This window comes from Mesoplodon bidens, assembly GCF_964165515.1.
Source record: "Mesoplodon bidens genome assembly, chromosome: 6".
In the NCBI taxonomy this organism is placed as follows: Eukaryota; Metazoa; Chordata; class Mammalia; order Artiodactyla; family Ziphiidae; genus Mesoplodon; species Mesoplodon bidens.
Genome location: NC_138162.1, coordinates 85,500,080 through 85,526,055, shown reverse-complemented (window position 1 = coordinate 85,526,055; position 25,976 = coordinate 85,500,080). Strand labels below are relative to the sequence as shown.

General features: G+C 41.9%; 1 protein-coding gene across 4 annotated transcripts in view; it reads left to right on the top strand.

Annotated features, from left to right (window-relative positions):
* PRUNE2 (prune homolog 2 with BCH domain) overlaps positions 1 to 25,976 on the top strand; it is a 270,129-nt gene that overhangs the window by 163,167 nt on the left and 80,986 nt on the right. For all 4 annotated transcript variants that reach the window (XM_081236833.1, XM_081236832.1, XM_081236831.1 and 1 more), the window contains exons 7-9: positions 8,267 to 8,425; positions 11,167 to 17,791; positions 18,123 to 18,885. In XM_081236833.1, the coding sequence (XP_081092959.1) occupies positions 8,267 to 8,425; positions 11,167 to 17,791; positions 18,123 to 18,885 (7,547 nt within the window). The remainder of the gene's footprint in view (positions 1 to 8,266; positions 8,426 to 11,166; positions 17,792 to 18,122; positions 18,886 to 25,976) is intronic.

The following is a 25,976-nucleotide window of genomic DNA, read 5'->3' as shown; positions in this document are numbered from 1 at the left end:
AAGCATCACATTTTTAGCATTGGTTAAAATCAAGGATGTGGCTTGCTTGTGTATAGTGACAAGGGAGAATTAATAACAAATGGAAGTAAATGGAGTAGCAAAAAACTTTTATGAAATTAAAAATGGAGTTAGTAATATCTTTCAAAAATTATTTCATTTGAGAATAACATATAGGTTAGAACCTGGGCTCTGAAGTCAGACTCACCTGGGACCAAGTCCTGTTTTCATACATGTGAGCTGTGTAACATCAATTACTTAACCTTCTAAACCCTCCATTTTCTCAATGCAAAACAGAAATAATGTTACCAACATCATCTGGACATCTTAAAGTTTAAATGAGATGATGTAAAGCATTTAACAGAGTGCTTAATGCAGAAACAGTGTATGATGAAATCATTTTAGGCAATATACTATTGGTTTAAATGAAAAGTATATTAATATATATTTGTTATTCATTTATATATTGTAGTATTTTAATTTTCACAAAATCTTTTCATGAAAGGGCTCTCTTTTTGGATGATAACGTATACTGCTTGGCTCTATTTTCAAAATATGATGCATAATATAGTTTAAATAGACCCAGTGAAGTTTTTACTACTAAAATGCCTTGGCTAGCTTATAGAAATAAGAACCATAGAGTTTTTTAAAAATAACATGTGGTGAGAACATGGGGAATATCTTTGCTTACCAATTAAAGCATACAAAAAACAGAATAAATAAAATCTCTTTAATTTATGCATTTTCTGTTCTCATAAATCATTTTCCTGTCAAAATTATCAGACTTTATTATTGCTGAATATTTTAAACATCATAATGGAATTTTGGTAGCATAAATCATGAAGCTTTCAGTAAGAACGTTTGTGTACATACCTCAGCATTTTTCATGTATCTTGATAAAATAGTCCTCAGTCTAGAAGTAAATCTATGCTGAGTATAAATGTCAAACTATACTCATAAATTCCAGTAACTCAGCAATCCATGCTGACCATTTTGCTTACAAGGTAGTTATGGATTGTCATACTATCTTTCTGAGACTCACTGTTCTCAAAGATGAAGCTGTATGAGCTTGTGTTTTAATCTTGGTCATGATTTTTATACAAGCATCCTACCTACAGATTATATCTGCTCACTTGATTTTCCTATTTCCTGGAAGAAGAAAAAAATTTCAGACATAATAAATCTGTGAACAGCTTGTCCATGACATCAGAAAATAATTTATTTTTCTTTTATTTAATAAAAGCATTACTCAATATACTTCATTTGTAATTTGTAAGAGAGACAACTGTTTTGGATTATGTGTGTAGTCCAGAGTACTGGACCTAAATGGAAAGTACTAGCACGAGGAATAAAATCCATTGGATGTGATACTGACCAGGGTTATTGGTCTTCCTTAATCAACAGAAATTGATAAGAGGCCGGACAAGAAATTCAGGCAAGGCTTTAATGGGGCCCCTGCTGCAGGAGGGGGAGAGGGAAAACAAGTAACAGGTTCCCTTGCTCGCTCCCGGAAGTGGGGGTGGGGGGCGGGGACAAGCTTGTTCCTTACATGGGGTGAGGGTAGGGGTGTGTCCAGGGGGTCGGGCCAGAGGGGCGGCTTAGGTGGTCTGCCCACCCCTTTCGTGGTGTCGAGTGCAGGGGGCATGCGCAGTACCCTGCTTTTGCTCCCAACCCCCTGTTTTTGCTCCCTGCTCTTCAGAAGTGTCAGTTGGGTGTTTTTGTTTTTTTGGGTTTTTTTAGGTTTTTGGATCTTGTTGTCCATAATTGGGTCCCAACGGCCCATGTACACAATTACTTTTAGTCCCTTATAGTTTCTTTGAACTTGGTTGCTCAAGGAGACGTTTGTCCAGGTGCAAGCACTGCAGCAAAGGGTCCCAGGTCCCAGCCTATCTCAAAGGTAGTATGGCACTTGGAATGATGCAAAAGGCTCTATCCATGGTGATTTGGCTAAAGGAAAAAATCACTACACACTTTTCTGTTGCTTTATTTGTATAGTGGCAAACAGAAGCTCATTCACTGAGTCTAACTTGGAATTAAGGATAAAGGGTCCATTAATGAGAAACACTGCCTGACCCAGAGTTTTTATATCTTATATTACTTTTTAAATGACTTTGCTTCATATGTAACTTCCTCTGTCGTCTCATATCTAGGAATTTTACATGTGAATCACTTTAATGACTTAAAAGATGTGTGTGATTATCATTTAAAAGTTCACAGTATTATAAAGGATATAAGGTAAGGAATTGTAATATGAATATTCAGTTCCCATACGAAGAATTTGTGAAATACTTCCTATGAATCAAATTACTCCCATGAATCCTAAGAACGACCTTTTGATAGTTGAAGAAGCAGGAAAGGAAAGGGATTTAACATTTACTGTCTACTATATGCCAAACACTGGGCCTGCTTCTTGATACACATATGTCCTTAGTACTCACAACAGTGTTATGAGGTGAGGGTTTACAGATGAGGAACTCTAAGGCTCAGAGAGATGAGAGAAACTCACTCAAGGCACCCAGCTAGTGAATGGCAAAGCCAGAGTTAACCTCCAAAGTCTTTACTACGAACCTTGGAGAGAGTGTCCTAAAATAGTGGAGAGACACAATCAGATTATAGATTAGCAATTTGGCTAAATTATGACAACTTTAATATCAAGGTATCTTAATATCCATCATATGTTAACTTCAATATATATTAGTTGAATACCTATAGAAATGACATTCTAATTTTATATGATTATAGAAATTATTTTCTACTTTACACTATAATCTTTTCTTGTGTCATTAAGTATTCTTTGATAGCATGATTTTTAATAGCAGCATAATATTCTTTTATGTTACTGTTCCATAATTTATTGAACCAGTTCTCTATTGTTGGACATTTAGACTGTTTCAAATTTTAGTTATTATAGTAATAATTCAGTGAAAAGCTTTGCCCACAAACCTTTTGTGTGTATATATGATTATTTCTTTAGAATATATTTTTAACAGTGTATGAGAATGCCCATCCAGCCGTATTTACCAATCATAGGAAAAGAGAAGATGAAACATTTTCTTATCAGAGGATTTCTTTGATTGTTAATGGTTTCAGGTATTTCAATTGTAAATTGTCTTTTACGTTCACCAACTATTTTTTCTATTGCTATGTCTGCTTTTTCTCATTGATTTATAAGAACTCAGTCTCGAGGACATTAAACCTGTCTCTTCCCTGTTTTAAAACAAATAAAGCAATGTAAATAATAATTATTCCATTGAGAAACTTTTGAGTGGGTTTTAAGCAGAAGAATATCATGGTTCTGGTTACATTTTTTCAAAGCTCTTTCTTGGTCCTGTGTGGAGAACTGATCGCAGGGAGAGGAGACAAGAGCAGCTACAGGGAGACCAGTTGAAGGGCTCTCACCCAAGTTCAGGGAAGAGATATTGGCAACTGTGGCTATGACACTAACAGAGATGGAGAGAAGTGAGGGAAGTGTCTGGACTTGAGATATGTTTTAGAGGGAAAGTTAACAGGATTTGCTGATGGATTATGTGAAGAATGTGGGGGAAAAAGGAATCAAGAATAATTCTTAGATGTTTGGCTTGAGTAACTGGGTGGATGGTGGTGCCATTTGATGCTATGGAGGAAACTGGGGTGGAGGTAGGTTGTATTTTATTTGAGATGCTTATTAGACATTGATGTGATGATATCACATGGATAACCAAGGTTACTGTTCAGGTGGATGTGATTTGGTTGTCACTGGCAGATAGGCAGTTTGAAAGCCATGTGACTGGATGAAATCACTAAGGAGAATGTATAGACAAAGAGAAAGGGGTTAGGAACATTTAGAGGTTGACTAAGGGAGAGGAACTAGCAAAGGTGACTGAGGAGTAGCCAGTGAGTTGGGAGAAGAGCAAGGAGAGTGCAATGACAGGAAAGTGAAGAAGTTAAATATTTCAAGAAGGAGGGAAGATCAACCTCTTGAGATTCTTGGGAGAAGTTAATTAGAGTAAGAACAGGAAACAGATTTGGGGATTTGGTGACCTGGAAATGATTTTACTTTTGAGAACAGCCGTTTCAATGGAATGATGGGGGGCAGAAACCTGCCAGGAGGGATTCAGAAGACAATAGAAATACAAATATATGAGCAATGTAAGGAGAGTGGGTTTTTCTCTTTCAAAGAATATGCACATTTAAGGACTCAGATGTGTATAAGACATTATTTAGATCACTTTTATTTCATGTGATGCACTAAAGCTATCCGTGTATGGAATAAAAACTAAAATTTTCAGAGCAATGGAATAAGAAACATCAATAAAATAGAATTTTGTGAGAGAATGGAATTTTCCACTGCATTTGTCCAAGTACTTTCAACCACTAATATATTAAATCTGTTGGACACTACACTATCTTGGTTGTCATATTAGTTAAAATAGAGCCCCATCATTTCTGTTTTCCTGCCCTTTGCCCTTATGATCATCAACCTCTTCTTAGGGCCCTTGAGATCTACACCTTGCTTTTGGCCAGGAAATAACAAAGCCTTTTTCTCCCTACGTTTTCAGGTCTTCCTACTCATTTCAAAACTAGGAATTACTGAAGCAAAAGAATGCATGACCTCTAAAAATGTTTAATGATCTAATCTCTGCGTCCATGAGTGACAGAAGACTGACAGGGAGCACTTTCCCATTCTTCCTAACTAGTGTGTCGGAATAGTCTGGGTTTTGGCCAGTCATTTCCCAGGTGTAATGATTAGTAAAGTAACTTCCTGAATTCCATGCAGCAATCTCAGGCTGGGGTCATATTTCAAATGTGGAAGTTTGGATGGTGGGGTTAGGTGGTAAATGAAGGTAGGATTCCTTTCTTTCCTAAACCTTTGGCAAATTGAGTGGGATATATATATATATATATAATTTTAACTTAAGGTAGGGAAAACATTTTGGAGGCATTTGAGCAGATTAACAGATAGTATTTGTATACTCGTAACGAAAACACTAATTTATCAGGTAGAAGGCAGATGGGGGGAATAAAATGCCAACCTGTATCTACAGTTGGGTTGTGTTGATGATGAAGTGGTATTTATTCAGGGCCAGCCTAGCTTGTCAGCAACATAAGAGCTGTTACCGCACATGACTCCCTGTGTAGCTAGAAGATAATAATAAATTATGTCCTATGCAAACAGCACCGGCATAAAAGTAGAACAAACAGACTCTGCCTCCCGGATTCCTGAAGAATCTTACTCATTCCCTTGTTTGATTCTGTTTTAAACACGAAACTCCTGACATTATCCTAAAGCCAGTGAGATTGAATCTGGTTTGGGCAATTTTATTAGGGCGGATAGGACATAGTTGTTGACAGTCTGTTTTGGGGTGACTGTAAAATGTAAGTATTTTATTTCTCTAATATGCCTAAATGCTTCACATAAATCTTTGTTTTATCAATACCTCATGTGATCCTGTGGAATTCGGGGCCACCCATAGGAAAACTGGGGAAGTATTAGTCAAAGCAGCTTGATTCTAAGAATCACTTGAGGTACATAATGAAATTACAGATTCTTGGACCCAATCCTGGACTGCTAAATGAGAACCTCTAACAAAGCGGCCAAGAAAGACACACCCCAGGATGATGTTTATGATGAGGCTGGTGTGAGGGGCAAGGAGCTAAGGGCCTGAGTCAGTAAAAGTCCTGTGACTACATTGAGAGAGCCCAAAGGATTGGTTCACAGGAAAATATATGAATTAAAAATGGCTCCCTAGAGCAGTGCTCTTCGTGTTTCCATGTGCATTTGAATTGCCTAGGATTTGTGGGAAATGCAGATTCTGCTTCAGTAGGTCTGGGGTGTGACCCGAGACTCTACATTTCTAACAAGATGCCTGACAATGCCAGTGCCACTGGACTTGAGTTTAGCAAGATCCTAGAGCCATAATTTAATTAATTATTTTTTAAAAAATTTTTTGGCCGCGCGCCGTGTGTTTGTTACTGCATGCGGGATCATTATTGAGGTATGTGGGATCTTTTGTTGCGGTGTGCGGGCTCAGTAGTTGTGGCACATGGGCTTAGTTGCCCCACAGCATGTGCCATCTTAGTTCCCCAACCAGGGATCGAACCTGCGTCCCCTGCATTGGAAGGTGGATTCTTTACCACTAGACCACCACGGAAGTCCCTAACACAGACAAATCCAAACAGGTTGGAGCTCAGCCAACATTTTTGAATAGCAAATGTTCTACAAGTATGGCTTTGAATAATGCTTATTCTACTGAATCTTAATCTTGTGCTGAGGTACCAGTAAAACCAGCCTTCTCTTGTTTGAGTGACCCAGCTCGGAGTGTCGTGACAAGTGTTATTGTATGTGAAATCTCTTAGAAATGGTGTGTCTTCTTTCAAGCATTTATAAATATGTTGGGGGGAATGAGTTTATGTACATAATGAAAAAAATATTTTGAAAGGAAAATTGTAAGTCTTCTTGTGTCAAAGCCTTCAGTCACTGGAGATAAGATGTATGTGGAGTTGTCCATTACTGTTTTCCTTTGGGACCATATCTTCATTTACAATTCTTAATGGCAAAAAGCTCAGCATTGAGGTTCTTGATGGTTAATACCAATGATGATTTGAAATAATTTTATCTATTGAATGCACATTGTGTATAATAGGAGGTTCAATTTTTTTTAAAAAAATCTCACTTTAAATATCTACTTCTTTTGTGGGTGAATTAATTTTTTTGAAGTACCTAAAGATTATTATTATTATGACACTTGGACAATAAATTAAAAGCATGAAAGCTGACCATGTGCATACTTCCAAAAGCTATTGTATTTGAGCATGATAAATTTCATTACCAAGTCAGTGCGATAGATCCTTTGTATTCATCAGCAATATATCCTGAGATCTTTGTGAATTCCCATGTGCACCTTGTAACTGAAGATGCCTAATGAGAGTAGTGGCCTCAGGAGTGGACAAAAAGGCTCCTAGAGGCATGGAAGCTGGTGATGGGCTGGGCCCACCCAACTGCCAGGTTTCTTGTGTGCCCTCAAGGGAACCTCATCGACCTTGAGATTTGGCTCAGCAGAATTACAGAGTACATGTCTTACGGCAATTTTAAGTGGCTAGTAAATAGTCTAAGCCACAAATATCAAATCCACAAGTGTCAAAGGGCTACCATATGCAAACATTAATCTGGACATGAAAAAAATCTGCACCTATATGCACTGCACTGTTTAGTTCTTCATAATGGTTATCTGAGGAGGAGGTACGTGGTACTTCCACTTCCTATGGGACACATTTCTGTACTGCTTTAATGTTTTACCAGTGGCATGCATAATTCTGATGACTTTGTAAGCAGAAAAAAGTTAGAATTCTTTATATCTCTTGAATGCACATCATGGTGATTTTCACTGAGTAGAGCAGTGGACTGTCAGTTGATGATTATATGATTGTCATTTACATGTGCTATTATATATATATATACACTATGATAAAGGATTATGTAGCACAGGTTGATTTTGTATATATGTCTCTCCAGTCATTCAACAAACTTTTCTTGAAGAACTAGTATATGCCACGCATAATTATTTTATTTTTTTAAGAAAGACAACCATTGCTGACAAAGTGGTTCTCATTGTAGTTAATAAAACTCGAAAAGGCCAGAACATTTCCACAGATGATGTGAGTCACAGGTCTGGGTACTCTGCGGTAATGGGTCCCTTTTCCACAGTTATTCATTCCTCCTTAGCTACCACTTAGAGCAAGCAGATCTGACGTCACATCCCTAACACAAATCTCCTATACTTCTACACTGGAATAAAAGGCATTCAGTAGACTCAGCTAAATCCATCTTTAGGAATTCTGCTTGGAGTTAATGATAACCATTAGAAAACACTTATAGAAAAGAACAATAACTTCCTCCTATTTTTCTAGTGGGTTGTATCAATAATAATATTCAGCAGACATTCCTATGTCCAATGAACAATAAAAGGAAAAGTATGTTTTACAAAGTCAGTATTTGAATAAACATTTTAGGAAAAAGATGTTAAGCTATTTGTTCCTCTCTAAACTATTCTTAATAATAATAGCAAAGATGCCTTCCTTTCCTGGTTTAGGAAAACAAAACAAAAAAAGCAAAAGTATATTTTAAGCAATAGCATGAAAATTTCCAAACTTTCTCAAAGCAAAGTGTTTATTTCATTTGCATCTCATAATAAGTATCAGTGGTAATACATCCTAAGACTGGACAAATTTGTGGCACAACTCCCCAGAGCTGGGCAGTTTGACATTAATATCAAATTGACTGTTGTTTCAGGACTGTATGTTTCACAGCAGTATCACCAGTGATTTGAAAGCATTCTCAGACAAGTTCGGTTTTGATGTCCTCATCCTCTTGGCCAACTACCTGTCGGAGGAGCAGCAGCCCAGACGACAGATCGCTGTGTACTCTGAGAACCTAGAGCTGTGCAGTCAGGTAAGGACCTCCTTGACCCAGCACATTTCACTGCATCTCCCCTCCTGCTGGCTCTCAGAACATGCGGTGGAAGATGGCCATGGACTGCTGACTTAAAGAAATTGGTCCAAGAGATAAGGTCCTAGAGTTTGAGTTTTAAGAAATGTTGGGGGTATTTTGCACATTCTGTTAGTTAGTTAGTTAATGATTTATTTATTTATCAGTGCTTTAATTCAGATTTTTAGTTTCAATGCTATATTAATTAATTAACTAATTAATTAGTTTTCAGTGCTTTAATTCAGATTTTTAGTTTTTAGTTTTGATGCTGTATTACCAAAAAATCGTCTAAATAGAATTGTCAGTGAGATAAAAGTTGGTCTTTTTTTTTTAATTGAGGTATAATTGACAGATAACATTATATTTCGAGTGTACAATATAATGAGTCAATGTTTGGATATGTTGTGAAATAATCACCACAATAAGTCCAGTTAAAATCCATCACCATACATAATGACAGGTTTTTTCTTGCGATGAGGACTGCTCTCTACTCTTAGCAGCTTTCAAATCCGCAGTACAGTATTATTAACTATAGTCTCCATGCAGTACATGACATCTCCATGACTTGTTTATTTTATAACTGGAAGTTTGTACCTTTTGACTCCCTTCACCCCACATAGGGGCATTTAAAAGAGCCCCATAACCGTTTCGTTTCTAGGCTAAATTCATAAAGAGAAAGATCATATCTTTTTTACCCAATAAGGGCTAGTCCTCCTTTGGGTACCGTTTTCCTTGAGGACTGCTACCTGGTGATAACAAAGTTTAGTCCCTGACTAAACATCTGTTTGGTCTCCAGTGTTTAGTAACTGTGATCTGAAGCTTTAATCCAAGTTAGTTTTTTGACCACAACCACGTTGACACCTTGGATATGTCTTGAGAAAAACATTCATATATGTTTAAAAAAAAAAAGTTTTTCTCCGGGTACTAAAATTCTTATTGGGTAATCAGTCAGATCTTCTTGGTTGAGAACAGAGTCTTTTAACCCAAGGCTTTGGAAATATAAGAAATAGACAAAATTAATGAAAATAGGGCAGTGGGTATGCCAAAGCAGGTGTATTTAATAACTAATATGAGAACATATGTAATTCATTATAATATGGATGACATGGACATAGAACGGTTCCATCACTTATCTTTCCTCACTAATGGATTAGACAACTGGTCTACCCACAGGTGGCTAGAGGTGAAGTCTCAACTCCCTTCTTTGACATCCTCACCTTCTGTCCCCCAAGAGATCCATTTCTTGATATATGACTGAAGTCACTCTCCAGCCTCTCTGTGCCCTCTCAAGTCCAGATATGAATGAGCCCCCTTCTCCTGCTTCAGATGCTTTTGGTACCCTTCTGACCCACATATATCTGTGAATTGCATCACCAGCCTGTGGCTTTTTTAGTGCTTTGCTCTGCACTGAGTTTCAAAGCTGAATTTTATCTTTGGTCACTGGTTTCCTAGGGACAGGACTTAGGTCTCCTAAGCCTCCAATACAGTGGTTTGCAAATCACTTTTTGTAGCAAATCAATCTAGAAATTGGTTAATCTAAAACAGACAGAAGTAGAAGAGTGTATGAAGAGGTTAGAAGCCCTTGAGTTGACTCCACCCTGTCTCTCCTCGGTCCCCATCCCAACCCTCCCCACCCATTTGCCCAAGAGACATCTCCTTGAAATCTTGAGCAACATAAAGTCAAGACTGCTCTAGAGGAATCCTTCTTTGGCCATGTGGTCCCAGTTGGTTAAGGGTCAGCCTTTGCAGCTGGACTGCCTGAGTTCAAAATGTGGCTCCATCACTTGTTAGCTGTGTGTTGTTGGTCAAGTTATTTAAGCTTCCTGTCTCTCTATTTCCTCACTGGAAAATTGGGGATAAAAAGTTCCTACCTTGTAGAATTATTATGAGGATTAAAGGAGATAATGCACATAAAACCCTTAGAATGGTGCCTGGCATATGAAAGCATTCAATAAATGTTAATTTATTATTACTATCTATGTGAGCTCTGTAGTTGTTACTATTGTTGTTGTTGTTGTTATTATTACCTCCACTAATCCTATGGGGCCATTTCAAATGCCCAGTGTGCAAAATATCTTCAACATTTCCTAAAAAAATCAGAGCTACAGCCCAGTTTTGGCCTCACACTGACCATCACACATCTCCCTGCCTTCCAAAGCAGCTTTGTCTGTTCTGCGCCCCGTGTAGATGCTTCCTGGGGCAGGAAGAGACAGTTGGGGCCTGAGTGCCGTTGAGAAAGCTGCCCCTGGTAGCTGCTTTCTCTTTCCTACTTTCTCTCTTGCCTTCTGAGGCTTTCAGAGGTTAAAGCAGGTCCTGGCTGCCTGCTACCAACAAGAGCCTTTCTTCTGCCCCATTTTCCCTTATTCCAATACTTTTCCCCTAGTTTTGTCAGCAACCAGCATTATCTCTGGCTTTTGCAAAGTTGAATTTTACTCCTGTTGGAAGATGGTATTAAGTTACACTGAGGAAAGGTTTTAAATGATTTTGGGTTCAACAAAAAGCCAATTTGGTAGGATTAAAGAAAGCATTGGTGGTATATTAAGTGAGACTTTCCATGTTTTATGTTATACAATTCTCAGTTCTCTGTCTTCTTTCTAGACAGATGAACACAGATTAATTTTACATTACAAAAAATTAAGAAAGACAAATTGCAAAGAGCTAAGAGAGCCTGAGTGCTCACACAAATCCCTGTGCCTCCCCGACAGATTTGCTGTGAACTGGAAGAGTGCCAGAACCCTCGCCTGGAGCTGGAGCCCTTTGAATGTGGCTGTGACGAGATTCTGGTGTATCAGCAGGAGAACCCTTCAGTGACTTGTGATCACGTGGTTCTCCTGGTCAAGGAAGTCATCAATAGGAGGTGTCCAGAGATGGCGTCTAACAGCCGGACATCCTCCACAGAAGCAGTGGCAGGCAGCGCCCCGCTCTCCCAGGGGTCTTCCGGGATTATGGAGTTGTATGGTTCTGACATAGAGCCACAGCCCAGCTCCGTGAATTTCATGGAAAACCCTCCCGATCTCAGTGATTCTAACCAGGCCCAGGTGGATGTCAACGTGGACCTCGTTAGCCCGGATAGCGGGCTGGCCACCATTAGGAGCAGCCGCTCATCCAAGGAGAGCTCAGTTTTCCTCAGTGATGACAGTCCAGTGGGAGAAGGTGCTGGGCCTCACCACAGCCTCCTCCCAGGATTTGACTCCTACAGTCCCATCCCTGAAGGGGCAGTAGCGGAGGAGCACGCCCCGTCTGGAGAACACGGTGAATCCTTTGACCTTTTCAACTTTGACCCAGCACCCATGGTTTCTGGGCAGTCCCAACCATCTTCCCATTCTGCAGACTACTCCCCAACAGATGACTTCTTCCCCAACAGCGATTCATCAGAAGGACAGCTCTCCACGGGGCCTAAGAGACTTGATGGGATAGGGATGGACGTGTCAAACTATTCATCCAGTTCTCTTTTGTCAGGGACTGGCAAAGATAGCCTTGTGGAATTTGATGAGGAGTTTGTCCAGAGACAAGAAAGTCCCCGTGATAATTCTGAAAGAAATTTGAGCCTGACAGGGTTTGTAGAAGATGAATCTCCTTCACCAGAAAGTCTGAAAAATGTTGGAAGGAGGGTCCCACCAACACCTATGAATAGCTTTGTGGGGAGCTCACCGTCCACTGAAGAACCAGCTCTACTCTCTTCAGAAGATATGACCCCCAAAACAGTCACCACGGGTCACACTGGGCCACCTCCAACCCAGGCACGGTGCAGCAGCTGGTGGGGTAGTTTGGAAATTGAGTCTAGAAACGCTGCAGATGCATGGAGTTCTAGTGAACAGGAATCTGTCTTCCAGAGCCCTGAGTCATGGAAAGATCATAAGCCAAGCCCAGTTGATAGGAGAGCCTCAGATTCTATATTTCACCCCAAGACTCTCGACTTCCCAAAGTCAAGTCCCTGGGAGTCAGAATTTGGTCAGCCTGGGCTGGGCCGCAATAATATTCAAGACCAAAATGAGAAAAACTTGCATTTTCAGGATATGTCCCCTGAAAACTCGCATTTGCCAAATGCTTTTCCTCAGGGAACAAACCACCTGATAGAAGACTTTGCTGCTTTGTGGCGTTCTGATCGCTCACCCACAGCCATGCCTGAGCCATGGGGAAATCCCACGGATGACGGGGAACCAACTGCTGCAGCGTCATTCCCAGCCTGGAGAGCATTTGCTAAAGAAGATGACGCCGAAGCTTTGAAAAATACCTGGAATCTGCACCCAATGAGTGGTGAGACACCTTCTGTGAGGGACCCAAACGAGTGGGCCATGGCAAAAAGTGGGTTTTCTTTCCCTTCAGAAGACCTCATAGACAGTTCGCCCAGTGATGCAAATAGTGAAGCAGTTCCAGAAATCTGGGGCAAGAAGAACCATGACTCCCGGGATGATATTCTTGTATCTGGAAATCCCACATCTGATCTGGATCATGCATGGAATAGTTCTAAGCCAGTAAAGGATGATCAGAATGGTTTTGTGGATCCAAAAATTAGCGGGAAGGTGTTTGAAAATGTAGATTCCTGGAAACTTTTTGAGGAGGGTAACAAGAAAGGAGGGTCAGATGTCCTAGCACCTTGGGAAGATTCCTTCTTATCCTATAAATGTTCCGATTACAGTGCATCCAACATAGGGGAAGATTCGGTGCCATCCCCCTTAGATACCAACTACTCTACCTCTGACTCTTGTACTTCACCAACATTTGCTGGAGACGAAAAAGAAACCAAAGACAAGCCACTTGCTAAAGAGGCAGGTTTCGAGTCACAAGATGCTAACTGTACCTCAGGGGATGCTGACATGCCTCCTCAGTCCCCAAAGCAGCCACCTAGAAATAGAATTAGTTCAGGTCCTGGGAACCTGAAAATGTGGGGTTCACCTCCCGCAGATGGTAGCTCTGAAATAAATGCCCCTCACAGCCCAGATAAAGATTTACTCAAGGCAGAGCCCACAGATGAGCAGAACACCTCCGTGGAGGATGACATCGGGGAAAGCAGCCAGTCCAGCTACGATGACCCCAGCATGATGCAGCTGTATAATGAAACAAACCGACAGCTCACACTTCTGCACAGCAGCGCTAACTCCTGCCAGGCGGCCCCCGACAATCTCGACTTGTGGAACAGAGTGATTCTGGAGGACACTCAGTCTACTGCGACCATCTCAGATATGGACAACGACTTGGACTGGGATGACTGCAGTGCAGCTGTGGCCATCACCGGTGAAGGTCAGGCACAAGGGTACATGGCTGAAGGTTCTGAACCCGAAACCCGATTTTCAGTGAGACAGGTGGAACCCTGGAGCGTGGAGTATCAGGAAGCAAATCAGGTAGATTGGGAACTCCCTGCCTCTTCTGAGCACAGCTTGGACACCGCACCCAACGACTCTCACATGCTGAATGAAAAAAGCGGGCAGCTGATCGCGAATAGTATTTGGGATTCTGTTATGAGAGATAACGCCATGTCGTCATTAATGTCACCCGGCCCATCGTATGTTACAGATCCAGAACAAAGCAAATCATCTCCTGAAACTTCCAGCTCATTCGAAAAAATTCAGGACAGTCACATCCCAGACATGCTGGAAGCCTCTGGAGCCAGTGAGTCAGGAACACTTGATCCTGACAAGCAGGACCCATGCAGGAGAACCCCACCAAGTGATATGGCATATTTGGTGACCAGACTTGAGAATTCAGGGCATTTTGCATGCTCAGATCCCTGGAGGGGTCCCAGTTATGGACAAAAGAAAATTGAGAAGGAATCCCAGGGAGCCGCTGATAGGGAGTGCCCCAGTGAGGAGGAGCTGATGGATGGAACCTCAGGGGCTTCTGGAAAAGGGCAAGGTGGCCAGGAATGCCCTTCCCCAGCTGCATCTGATCATCCAGAAATCTCCAATGAATCAGGCAAAATCAGCTCTCTTTCAGTCACTTCCAGTCCTCAAACGGAGGAACCCCAGGAGGTATTAGAGCATGAGAAGGGGTCTTACACTCCAGACCCCTGTGATGTGCAAACAGAGGTGTCCACAGATCACCTGCAGGCAAAAAAGACCTGTGAAGAGCACCTCATGAGTCACAGTAATTCAGGTGAAACTACTGAAATTTCAGGTAGGCTGAATTCCACAATAAGTGTATCTCTACCTGAAATGGATGTGGAGGAAGCCGAAGAACGTAACATTCCGGAGCCGGAGAGAATGAACCAAGACCTACCTTATGGATGTCCCCAAGGACTTGACCTTTGGGATGGCCCTAAAGACAGTGATGTGCAGGTCAACTGCACAAGTTCTGAGATGACTAAGAATCTCGAAGTTAAGAATACTGAAAACAGCCCTCCAGGAGCCAATTTATCAGGAAATGATGACAGAAACAGTATTTCTAGTGAGTATACACATTCAAGTGCATCCAGTCCTGACCTAAATGACTCTTCGGCTGCATTGTCTTCCTGGGACCAAGGACCCAGTACTGGGCATCAGAAGGAAAACCAAGATGATTGGAATACACAGAATTACCAAGAATCTGAGCTAATTACTACTGATGGTCAAGTAGAAGTAATTACCGAAATGAAGGGTTTAGAGAAAAACAGAATGGACAAGTTTGAAAAGAGCTTAGGTCACAATGTTCCTAAATATTTAGAGATTTGGAGTGACTCAATAGATGGTGATTCCTTTTCCTCTTTGTCTAGCCCTGAAACAGGCAAATATTCTGAATATTTAGATGTATATCAGGAAAGAAATCTAGTGGTTAGCCATCAGGAAAAAAGTGAATGTGATATTCCTGAAACTGCGCAGCAAGAGGACGCCAAGTTCATTTCAACAAGCTCAGGTTCTGATGATGATAGTGAGGGCGATGAAGAGTCAGTGGAGAAAGAGATCCATTCAGCCACTTGCCAGGTTGCTCAGAGTGAACTCAGAGCTTGGGATTCATTGAATGAATCTAATAAGTCCTTGGCCACAGCTGATCCCAAGTCTGAGGAATGTCCTGCCTCTATAGGCAGTCCAGAACCAGCAGAGAATGAGAACAAGTCAAACCCATTCTGTGACAATCAACAAAGCAGCCCTGATCAGTGGAATTTCTTGCCACTAAAGGAGACTGAAGTACAGGTTACAGCAGTGGAGAAGGAGACGAGGTCTTCTCCAGAAACAGGGAGGACGGGAGATGTCATATGGCAAATATCTCCCAAAGCTGAACGAAAGAAGGAAAATGATTCTAATTTGGAAATGGCTGGCTTCTCAGCTGAGAGCACGGAGTGGTGGAACGCCTCCCTACAGGAAGGGCGACCAACTGAGAGGGCATTTGAAGGGGAATCATCTAACTCAAGTGCTGTGCTAGAGCTGAATTCCTCACCACGCCAAAATGTGGGTCCCTGGGGAGTACCCATTCAGGGTGATACTGAATCCCTGGAAACGCACTGTACCAGTCCTTTCAGTGATAAACATGAGTCCCTGGAAACGCACTGTACCAGTCCTTTCAGTGATAAACATGAGTCACACTTTCTGGATAATAATGGGGAGAATGCCCACGAGCAACTTTGGAACATTCAACCAAGGCAGCCAGACCCAGAAGCTGGTCAGCTTATTAGCCAGCTTGTAATCCTGGAGCAAATTAAAGACAAGGATTCCAGAGAACAGACCATGTCTTCTGCCAGTGACAAACTCACCTCTGAAATACTTACCCAAGAACAGTGTCAGAATACAGTGCTGTCTGTCTGGAATCAGCCAGACCCAACATTTACTCACACAGATGAAGATGGATGCGTTATATCTAATGTATCAACTCCTGAGTGTCAAGAAACAAGTTGGTGGGGAGAAGAAAAATCACACCCCAGTGAAATGACAGATTCAGGCATTGCCTCTGAAGATTTCCCTGCTGTCCGTTCTTCCACCCAGTTGATAAAGAAGTCAGGCTCTGAATGGGACGACTCTACCCCTAGTGAGGGCCCCCAAGGTGCGTTTGTTCCAGATATTTTACACGGCAACTTCCAAGAGGGTGGGCAGCTGGCCTCAGCTTCACCCGACTTGTGGATGGATGTGAAACAACCCTACGGTGTGAAGACAGATGGTGAGAATCCTGATATACTGACTCACTGTGACCACGACAGCAATTCCCAGGCTTCCAACAGCCCTGATGTATGTCATGATTATGAAGCAAAGCCAGAGATGAAGCAGCACATCAGTGCTGGGACGGGGCCTGAAGGGGAATCCAGTGAGTTATATCCCACTGAGCCAGAGAGAGATGAAGAAGCCAGTCAGGAGCCGGCACAGGAATGTGTCCCATATACTTCAGAACTATCTCCTGAAGACGCAATTCCGCTGCCTCGAGTCGGCGAGCAGGCAAACACAAATGACTCCTCTCAACCTGCCTCTCACAAAGGTTCTCCTGAACCTTCCGAAATAAACAAATGTGAAAACATTACAGGTTTAAAAGCATCAGAAAAGGGAGCCAACCCAGATACAGCACCAATTTTGGAACCCACTGACAGAACAATCCCAGTGATTGAAAACGTGGGAACTGATACTTGTGTAACTCACCCAGAGCCAACGGTGGATAGCAACAGCTCTTGGATATCAGAAGACTTTTCTCCTGAGAATCAGACCGATGCAGGGGGCCCGTCGGACCGTGAGCAAGCTTTTGCTACTGAGAATCCTGCCACGGTTCCTGATACTTTGCTAGCCTCGGACACTTGTCTGGATGTCAGCGAAGCTGCCTTTGACCACAGTTTCAGCGATGCCTCAGGTCTCAACACATCCACGGGAACAATAGATGACGTGAGTAAACTGACATTATCAGAAGGAAATCCTGAAATGCCATTTGATGGGGAGGCAGGGAAGCAAGATATCTGTTCCTCTGAAGCCTCGTGGGGTGATTCTGAGTATGAAGTCATGGGCCAAAATATTGATGAAGATTTAATGAAAGAGCCTGAACACTTTGTCTATGGCGGTGACCCTCCCTTGGAAGATGCCCTGAAGCAAGAGCTGGCACCTTACACACCTCCATTTGATTTGTCCTATCTCACGGAACCTACTCCTGGTGTCGAAACCACAGAGGAAGCTGGGACTCCAGAGAATGAGCCTCTGGGGAGCGAAGCCGCAGAGGTATTGCTTTCTGCCCTTCCTGATGAAAGAAACAAGGAAAACCACGCTGAGGCCACAAGCAGACAGCCTGAATGCCAACTGGTTGTGCTGCATGTTCATGAAGACCCTGAGTCAGTTCCTTTGCCTGTCAGAGTCGACGCCAACATTGAGTTGTCTCCATCAAACGTTGACTGGGAAGTAGAAACAGATCATTCAGATTTACCAGCAGGTGGAGACATAGGACAACCAAATGGTAAGAAACCTTTCATTCCTCCACCCTCAAGAAACTGCTGCTTTCCTTCAACCAATGCATTTGTAAAACACATTCTTCCTACCAATGTGGCTGTAGAGGAACTAACTACATTTGCAGTGCATGCTTAACCAAGTTCTGCCTTACCGCAGTAATTTCTACCGCTTGTCTAATAAGTATCCTTGAGAGGGTCTGAGAAAATTAAAACAGCTCTACAAAATAAAAATGTTTTTTAAACTCTCTCTCTTTAGATAGATCATTTGCAAAGATCACAAGTCACACAGTGTTAATTAAGCCTTGTTCTCTCCTTCTCACCTTCATCTTCCACTTCTAGGTGCCAGCAAGGGGATATTAGAGTTGGAAGAAGAAAAAATAATTCCTACTAAAGAGCCTGAGCAGATAAAATTGGAATACGGGGAAGAAAGGTACACTGAGAAGAATGAAAATCACCATGCACTAATGGATTACATACTTGTAAAGCACGAAGAAAATTCACCCCCAGAGCCAGAGGACTGGGAGGCAAGAGAAATCACATCGGAATTAGAAGAGTTTCACATAGATTCCGAAGAAACGGGGCTGCCAGGAACTCAGTTAGCATGGTTCCCAGACACACGTCAACCTGCTTCCTTAAGTGAAAGAAATCATCTTTCTGCAGAGAGAATGTCTTCCAAAGATGGTAAGAGATCATCTTTTGAAAGCCCTAGGCAAGACCAGAGTTGGATGGTCTTGGGCTGTAGTGAGGTTGGTGATCCATCATCGGAGACTAGGGACTCAGGGCCTGGATGGTCTGGCGAGGCTGTGGAGCCAGCCTCTGATCACAGCTTGGGTAAGGGCCCCCAAATGCAGATTCTGGGAGAAATGAAGCCTCTAGAATCTTCAGCACTAGAGGAAGCCTCTGGCCTGGACAGCCAATCATGGAAGAGCCTGAACCACGGCAGGGCTGGCCCCGATACAGTTATGTTGCAGGCTGTCACCCATGACAGTGAATGGGAGATGCTTTCACCACAGTCTTCTCAGAAAAACATAATCCCTGAAACGGAAATGGAGGAGGAGACAGAGTTTCTTGAGCCCAGAACAAGGAAACCAAGAACAAAAGGGTAAGCAAAAAGCTCAGTTTATTTTTTTTCCTGAAAACTGTTTTATTGGAAACTGGGGAAGTGGTGAAGGATTATGGAATGTGAAGAATACCTAGATGATAGGAGCTTTGCTTATATTTATTTCAAAGTGTATCATCCATAAAAGCAGCTGCTGGGTAACCATAATGATGATGATGATGATGATTTGTGTACCTTTTCAGCCAAAAAAAGTCCCTTCAGTTTCCATCCAAAGTCTTATACTTACTCTCCTGATACTTATACTTACTTCACCTACTCAATACCTATATTACCCTTAAATAGGCAGTTGGTGCTGGAGGAGAGAGGACACACACATTTATTCATAGTGCAAGGCAGTCTGCACACATTATCTCATTTAATCTTTACAAAAACCCTCAAGTAGTATTATTATCTTTATTTTACATATCCTGGTTGGGGGAGGGGAGTTGAGGCTCAGAAAGTTTCTATAACTTGCCTAGAATTAAGTAAACAGAGTGAACACTCTGGGATTCAAAATTTTCCACCTCCAAAGCCTGTACTTTTCCAGCAGACACACTGCCTATCGTATGGAAAAGGTGATTGTGGTTTCATGTAAGCATCTAACTTACTAATAAAGAAAGAGGAGAATCCACAGCGGGCTTAAAATCTTAACGTGAAACATTCATTCCTTAATTGACTGAAAAATTGGCAAATAACCATCAAACCAGAAATTCATTCATTCGTTCATTCACCATTTGGTTTTTGAGAATCTGCTCTGGCCAAGTTTCTGGGTAACCAATGGACACTGTCTCTGCCCTCAAGTTTCCAGGTCCTGCTAAAACTGTTTATAGTGGTTCATTTCTCGTTGGTTGCTCTGATAAAGCCCTCCTGCTTCCAGGGACGAAAGGGCATGTTGTGAAAAGTAACCTAAGTAAAGGAGAAAATCATGTTTCCTCCTTAAAATGTAGTAGAGAAAAGATATCTTTTTCCTACTCATTTTTTTTTTTAATTTAATTTTTATTTTATCCCGGGGTATAGTTGATTTACAATGTTGTGTTAGTTTCAGGTGTACAGCAAAGTGATTCATTTATTCATATACATATATCCATTCTTTTTCAGATTCTTTTCCCATATTGGTAATTACAGAATACTGAGTAGAGTTCCCTGTGCTATACAGTAGGACCTTGTTGATTATCTATCTCATATATAGTAGTGTTCATATGTTAATCCCAAACTCCTGATTTATCCCCTCCCCCACCTTGACATTTCCCCTTTGGTAAGTTTGTTTTCGAAGTCTGTGAGCCTGTTTCTGTTTTGTAAGTAAGTTCATTTGTATCATTTTTTTTAGATTTCACATACAAGTGATGTCATATGATATTTGTCTGACTTACCTCACTTAGTATGGTAATCCCTAGGTCCATCCATGTTGCTGCAAACAGCATTGTTTCATTCTTTTTAATGGCTGAGTAATATTCCATCGTTTATATGTACCACATCTTCTTTATCCATTCCTCTGTTGATGGACATTTAGGATATCTTTTTCCTACTCATTTTAGGACCGTAAAGGACTATACACACTACATACCCACTGCAAGTCAAGGAAGCTGGATTCCAGCCTGGTTCTACCACTACCAGTTACGTATTTTAGGATTAACCCTAGGCTTAAGTTTCCTCATCCATAAAATCGGTGCGTTGGGCAGGAGGATCTCAAGGCTTCCTTCATTATTGAATCCTGTGACCTTAATTTATGTATAAATAGAAAGTGTCCAGGAGAGCTTTGTCATTCACATTTCTCCATGAAAGGGACAGAGAAATCAGAAAGCATAGCAGGGGTATATTGAAGGTTAGCAAAGTGCCATAAAGAGTTAAAAGCTGTGCCATATTCAAGTTCAGCTTCATAAATCCAGACATTTTAAGTTGGCCTAATCTTTCTTTCTTCCTGTCAAGCTATTTCCTTCCAGAGGGACCTCAGATCTGTTATCAAAAAGAGAGTAGCAGATGGATCCCAGCAGCCCTGCTGGCACTGTTATAGATTGAGCTCAGAACACAGGCAGCCTCGAGTTGGCTGAGCTATTATTTGGCTTCTTGTCTGCATTTTGCACATGCCCCTGAAACCCAACAGATGACAGTGTTCAATTGTGCCACTAGCCCCTTTTCTTTTTTTTCTTTTTCTTTTTTTTTAAAGAAGATGTTGGGGGTAGGAGTTTAGTAATTTATTATTTTTGCTGTGTTGTGTCTTCGCTTCTGTGCGAGGGCTATCTCTAGTTGTGGCAAGCGGGGGCCACTCTTCATCGTGGTGCGCGGGCCTCTGACTATCGCGGCCTCTCTTGTTGCAGAGCCCAGGCTCCAGATGCGCAGGCTCAGTAGTTGTGGCTCACGGGCCTAGTTGCTCCGCGGCATGTGGGATCCTCCCACACCAGGGCTCGAACCCGTGTCCCCTGAACCAGCAGGCAGATTCTCAACCACTGCGCCACCAGGGAAGCCCGCCCCTTTTCTTTTAATGAGACTTCTTTGCTCATCTCTTTCTGCTCAGCCCCTGAAGTAATGGAAATCTTCTCACAGTTGGGGGAGGGGACAGATTTTCCCGCCGGATTTTGTGTTACCTTTTGCCTAAATAATTTACTCTGAAGTATTTGAAAGCTTTTCTCTGTGCTAGATTTTGGGAGGGTGCAGAGTTACCTAAAACAGTAGTTTTCTAAATGGGGCCCTAAAACCAGCAGGCCTCATCATCACCTGGATACTTGCTAGAAAGGCATATTACCTGCGCAACCGAATCAAGAACTCTGGGGTGGGACCCAGCCATCTGTGTTTCAACACTTCCTCCAGGGTATTCTGATGCACAGTAGTTTGAGAACCGCTGGTCTAAAACTGAGTCCCATCCCTCTAGGAGTTTACAGTTTAATACGAGAGTTAAACATAAGTGAAAAGGTAGATAATAGTGTGATAGTTAAATCAAGATAGTTGATGACCAATGTCAGGTTAAATATAAATAGCTACCAGTTAATGGGCATTTGCTCTGGACCAGGTACTAAGCATTGTATATGCAGGGTCTCACGTTACCATGGCAACTGTATGAGGTAAGAATTACACAAGAGAGGAAACTGATGTCCAGAAAGTTTGAATCACTTGCTCTGGTTTATAGTTAGAAAGTGAAGAAGCTGGGATTTGAATTTGAGCCTCTCTATGTTAATAAGTTAAGAGAGAGGCATCTGTATAGGAAACTTTTATGGAGGAGGAACGAGGATGGCTTATCATCCAACAGCATCAGGAGGCAGAGTGCCCAGGGCCCACGATATTTTAAAAGGCCCATGAGAAGCTTTGAATTTCTTTCAAAATTAAAAGAAAAAGTGATTATATTCCTATGTGGATTATATTCCGGTGTGGATTATATTTCTTTCTACCAATGCAGATGTGAAGCAAATTTTTAGGTTTTTGTTTTGTTTTGTTTTGAGTGACAGAAGGAGCCTGTGAAGGCAAAAGTGCCTAAGGTCCACAAAAATCATACTGCGGTCCTGAGAACTGCAATTTGAGACAGGCATTAAAGGAAGCTCATAGTCTGGAAAGGTGGAGAAAGGGGGTGAGAGGCCAGCCAAGTTAACTGAGGAGAGTAACATAAAGAAAATCCTGGAGACAGGAAGGTGGTCACAGAAGCATTATGATAATAAGATAGCCATATCCTCCAGACCAAAAACCTGGAGACATCTTCTGATACATAATCTGATCGTAGGACCAAAATCAAGACTGTCCTGAAAAAAAAAAATTAAAACCTGGTCTTCAAAAATGAAAGTAGGCTGATAGTATATGCAAGATGACACACTATCTACAAATTGCCTTCTTGCCCTCACATCAGCTAGCCACACCTCCTCTCAGCTCCCACACTGTTTTGGAGAGCAGTAGGCCATATTCTCAAAATCTGAGGGAGCATTAGAAAGACACCTTTTCTCATTGTACCTCACCTACTGTCTCTTGTTAACAAAACTTGTTATGAGTGCTGGGAGATAAACAATCTCCCTTGAGATCTTCAGCACTGTGTTCTAGTTCCCTAGGATCAATCTTCCCAGAGGCTTTTGCCAACAGCTTGGTCATCCTCCAGCTGTAGACCTGCCAGCTAAGGAGTGCGCGCCAATACCCCATACAGTGATGCATATGCCTGATCTTTCCTATGTGGTCACAGAGAACATCTACAGAGTCATCTGCAGCACACAGACTTTTCGTAAAACAAAGAACCATGTATGTATTTACTTTAAGGAAGGCATGGTTGCAAGAATGTCATGTGAAGAAAGGGTAATTGTGTTTTAGTCAGTGTTCTCCAGAGAAACAGAACCAACAGGAGAAATATGTATGTCTGAGAGAGAGAAAAGGAGGGAGGGAGGGGAAATTGCTTTAAGGAATTGGAATTGGCTCACGCGGTTTTAGAGGCTGGCAAGTCTGAATTCTGTAGGACAGGCCAGCAGGCTAGAAACTCAGGCAAGAGTTGTTGCAGTTTTGAGTCAGAATTCTGCAGGGCAGCAGGCTGGAAACTTAGGCAGAGTCTCTATGTTGCAGGTTTGAGGAGAGTTCCTTTCTTTTCAGGAAACTTTCAGACTTTGCTCTTAAGGCCTTCAACTGATTGGACGAGGTCCACCCACATTCCAGAGGGTAATCTGCTTTTCTCAGAGTCTTCTGATTTCAGTGTTAATCACATCTAAAAACTACTTTCACAGCAACATCTAGATTGGTGTTTAACCAAATAACTGGGCATCATAGCCTAGCCAAGTTGCCACATAACATTATCAGAGGTTATATGCAGAAGCCCGAACTACATGCTAAGAGAGCATGGAACCATTAACGTTTGTAAACTCACCATCAGAATTATATAAATACATGGCTGTACAAATATATTGGCTTTCTATATGTGTGGGGCAAGGATATAGCTGTACGGGGTGATGGAAGGAAATAATTTCCAAGAGGACTAAGAAAATTGACAATACTTGTCCAACCTTTGTAGATACATGCAGCAGAGGGCGGTGGGGGAGGAAGGAGGGAGAGGGATGGAAAGGAGGGGGAGCTCTTGTCACATGTACGTTTGAAACAGAGTATTTAGAAGTAACCTAATCCTTATATTTATGGAGCTATATCTTTTCAAAATTTTTTTATTAGAGTACGGTTGATTTACAATGTTGTGTCAGTTTCAGGTGTACAGCAAAGTGAGTCAGTTATACATATACATATATCCACTCTTTTTTAGATTCTTTTCCCATATAGGCCATTACAGAGTATTGAGTAGAGTTCCCTGTGCTATACAGTAGGTTCTTATTAGTTATCTATTTTATATATAGTAGTGTGTATATGTCAATCCCTTTGTCTCCTACTTCTGCGAGGTGAGTTATTTGGTACTCCCTAAAATAAAAATGACATTTAAACACAATAGATTTCATATTCCCCGTGACCTGCTTCTTATGGTGATCTCTGTGCATTCTTTTTTTCTTTTTAAATTAGTAATTTTTGGCTTTTTTTTTTTCTGTCTGAGAAGACTATGGAAAAGAATTTGTCTTTCTCCCTGTGAGTGACACCACTAGAAGATCCTTTTATGTTTTTCATGAGACCTTCTGAAATCAGCTTTTTCTGTCTATGACTTTTGGCTGAGGAGTTAGTACCTTGGGTCTTACACCCATGTGAATGCTGGAAATGAAAAACGGGTAAAGGGATAATCTTTTGACTTCTCTCGAGGCTGGGTAATGATATATTTGGGCTGTCAGAAGAATCACACTCTTTGAGCACACACTACCCGCCCCTCTCAGTTTTGCTGTTTGAATGGGCTCTATCCCAGTTCCAAACATTTGCCCTTTCTCCAAGGTAAATTGATACTCTGTAAACTACAGTGTTCCCTTGTTTATTCACTGTTTTCTGGCTTTGCCCTGAACCAAACCTGGAAGACCAAACTTGGCACTGACTCTGTGTTCATTTACTTTTGTAATAATATTTTATCATTTGGTGCATTATATTTGGTGACTAGGTGCTGATAATTAAGTATCATCAAAAGTCCTTTAAATTGTTACTTTAATTCAGGACTTAAATCTTTTTTTTTTCCCCCAAAAGAGCCTATTTTGGTGTCTCTCCCCACTCCCACCCCAGCCGCCTCTGCGCCTCTGGCCAGTCCTTCCCAGAGCAGGCTTCCAATAAGTGCTGGCAGATAGACAAATATGTTATGTTCTTGGGTCCATCCAATTTCCATTTGAGATAGACATGGCAAGTATTATTATCCCATTTCATAGGTGAACAAACTGACTCAATAAGTGAGCTGTTTAATATCATCCAGAAATGAGAAAGTGGTAAAGTTGGGACTTGAACTTAAGTCTTCTCTCTTCTAGCCCAGTGCTTGTCAATTAGACAGATAATTTTTTTGAACTTCTGTAGGTTGATGTGTTTATTCCTGGTCTCCCATTGTCCCATGTAAAAGTACATCAAGTTCAATAGCCAAAGTTTCCCAAAGAGAGATTTTTTTTTTTTTTTTTTTTTTTTTTTGTGGTACGCGGGCCTCTCACTGTTGTGGCCTCTCCCGTTGCGGAGCACAGGCTCCGGACACGCAGGCTCAGCGGCCATGGCTCACGGGCCCAGCCGCTCTGCGGCATGTGGGATCTTCCCGGATCGGGGCACGAACCCGCGTCCCCTGCATCGGCAGGTGGACTCTCAACCACTGAGCCACCAGGGAAGCCCCCAAAGAGAGATTTTGAGAATAACTGAGTCAGAACTCACCTCTGACTTTCACACTGTCATGTGACCTACTGAATTCTTTTCACGCTTGGACACGCATTTCCCACCTCAGCAAATCCATGACGGCTCCTGCTGTGTCAGTAAGCTGCTCCCCATCTGTGATGTGTGGGACCAGCTCCAGTGGCTGGAGGCCAGTGGGAGGCGAGGGAATCAGGCCTCTCAATGTACATTTAAGTTTTCTGCATATCTATAGATATGGTGTTTGTTTGCGGTGAGGAATTTTATAGTGAGAAAAAGCCACGCACACCGAGACGAGGTGGTACAACTCAGCTGTCTTGTGGGAGGAGCACCCACAGAGGAGCCCTTTTGTACTGTGTTGGCTTCTAGCTTGAGGAAAAATCCAAGGTACTTCTCCAGCTGGA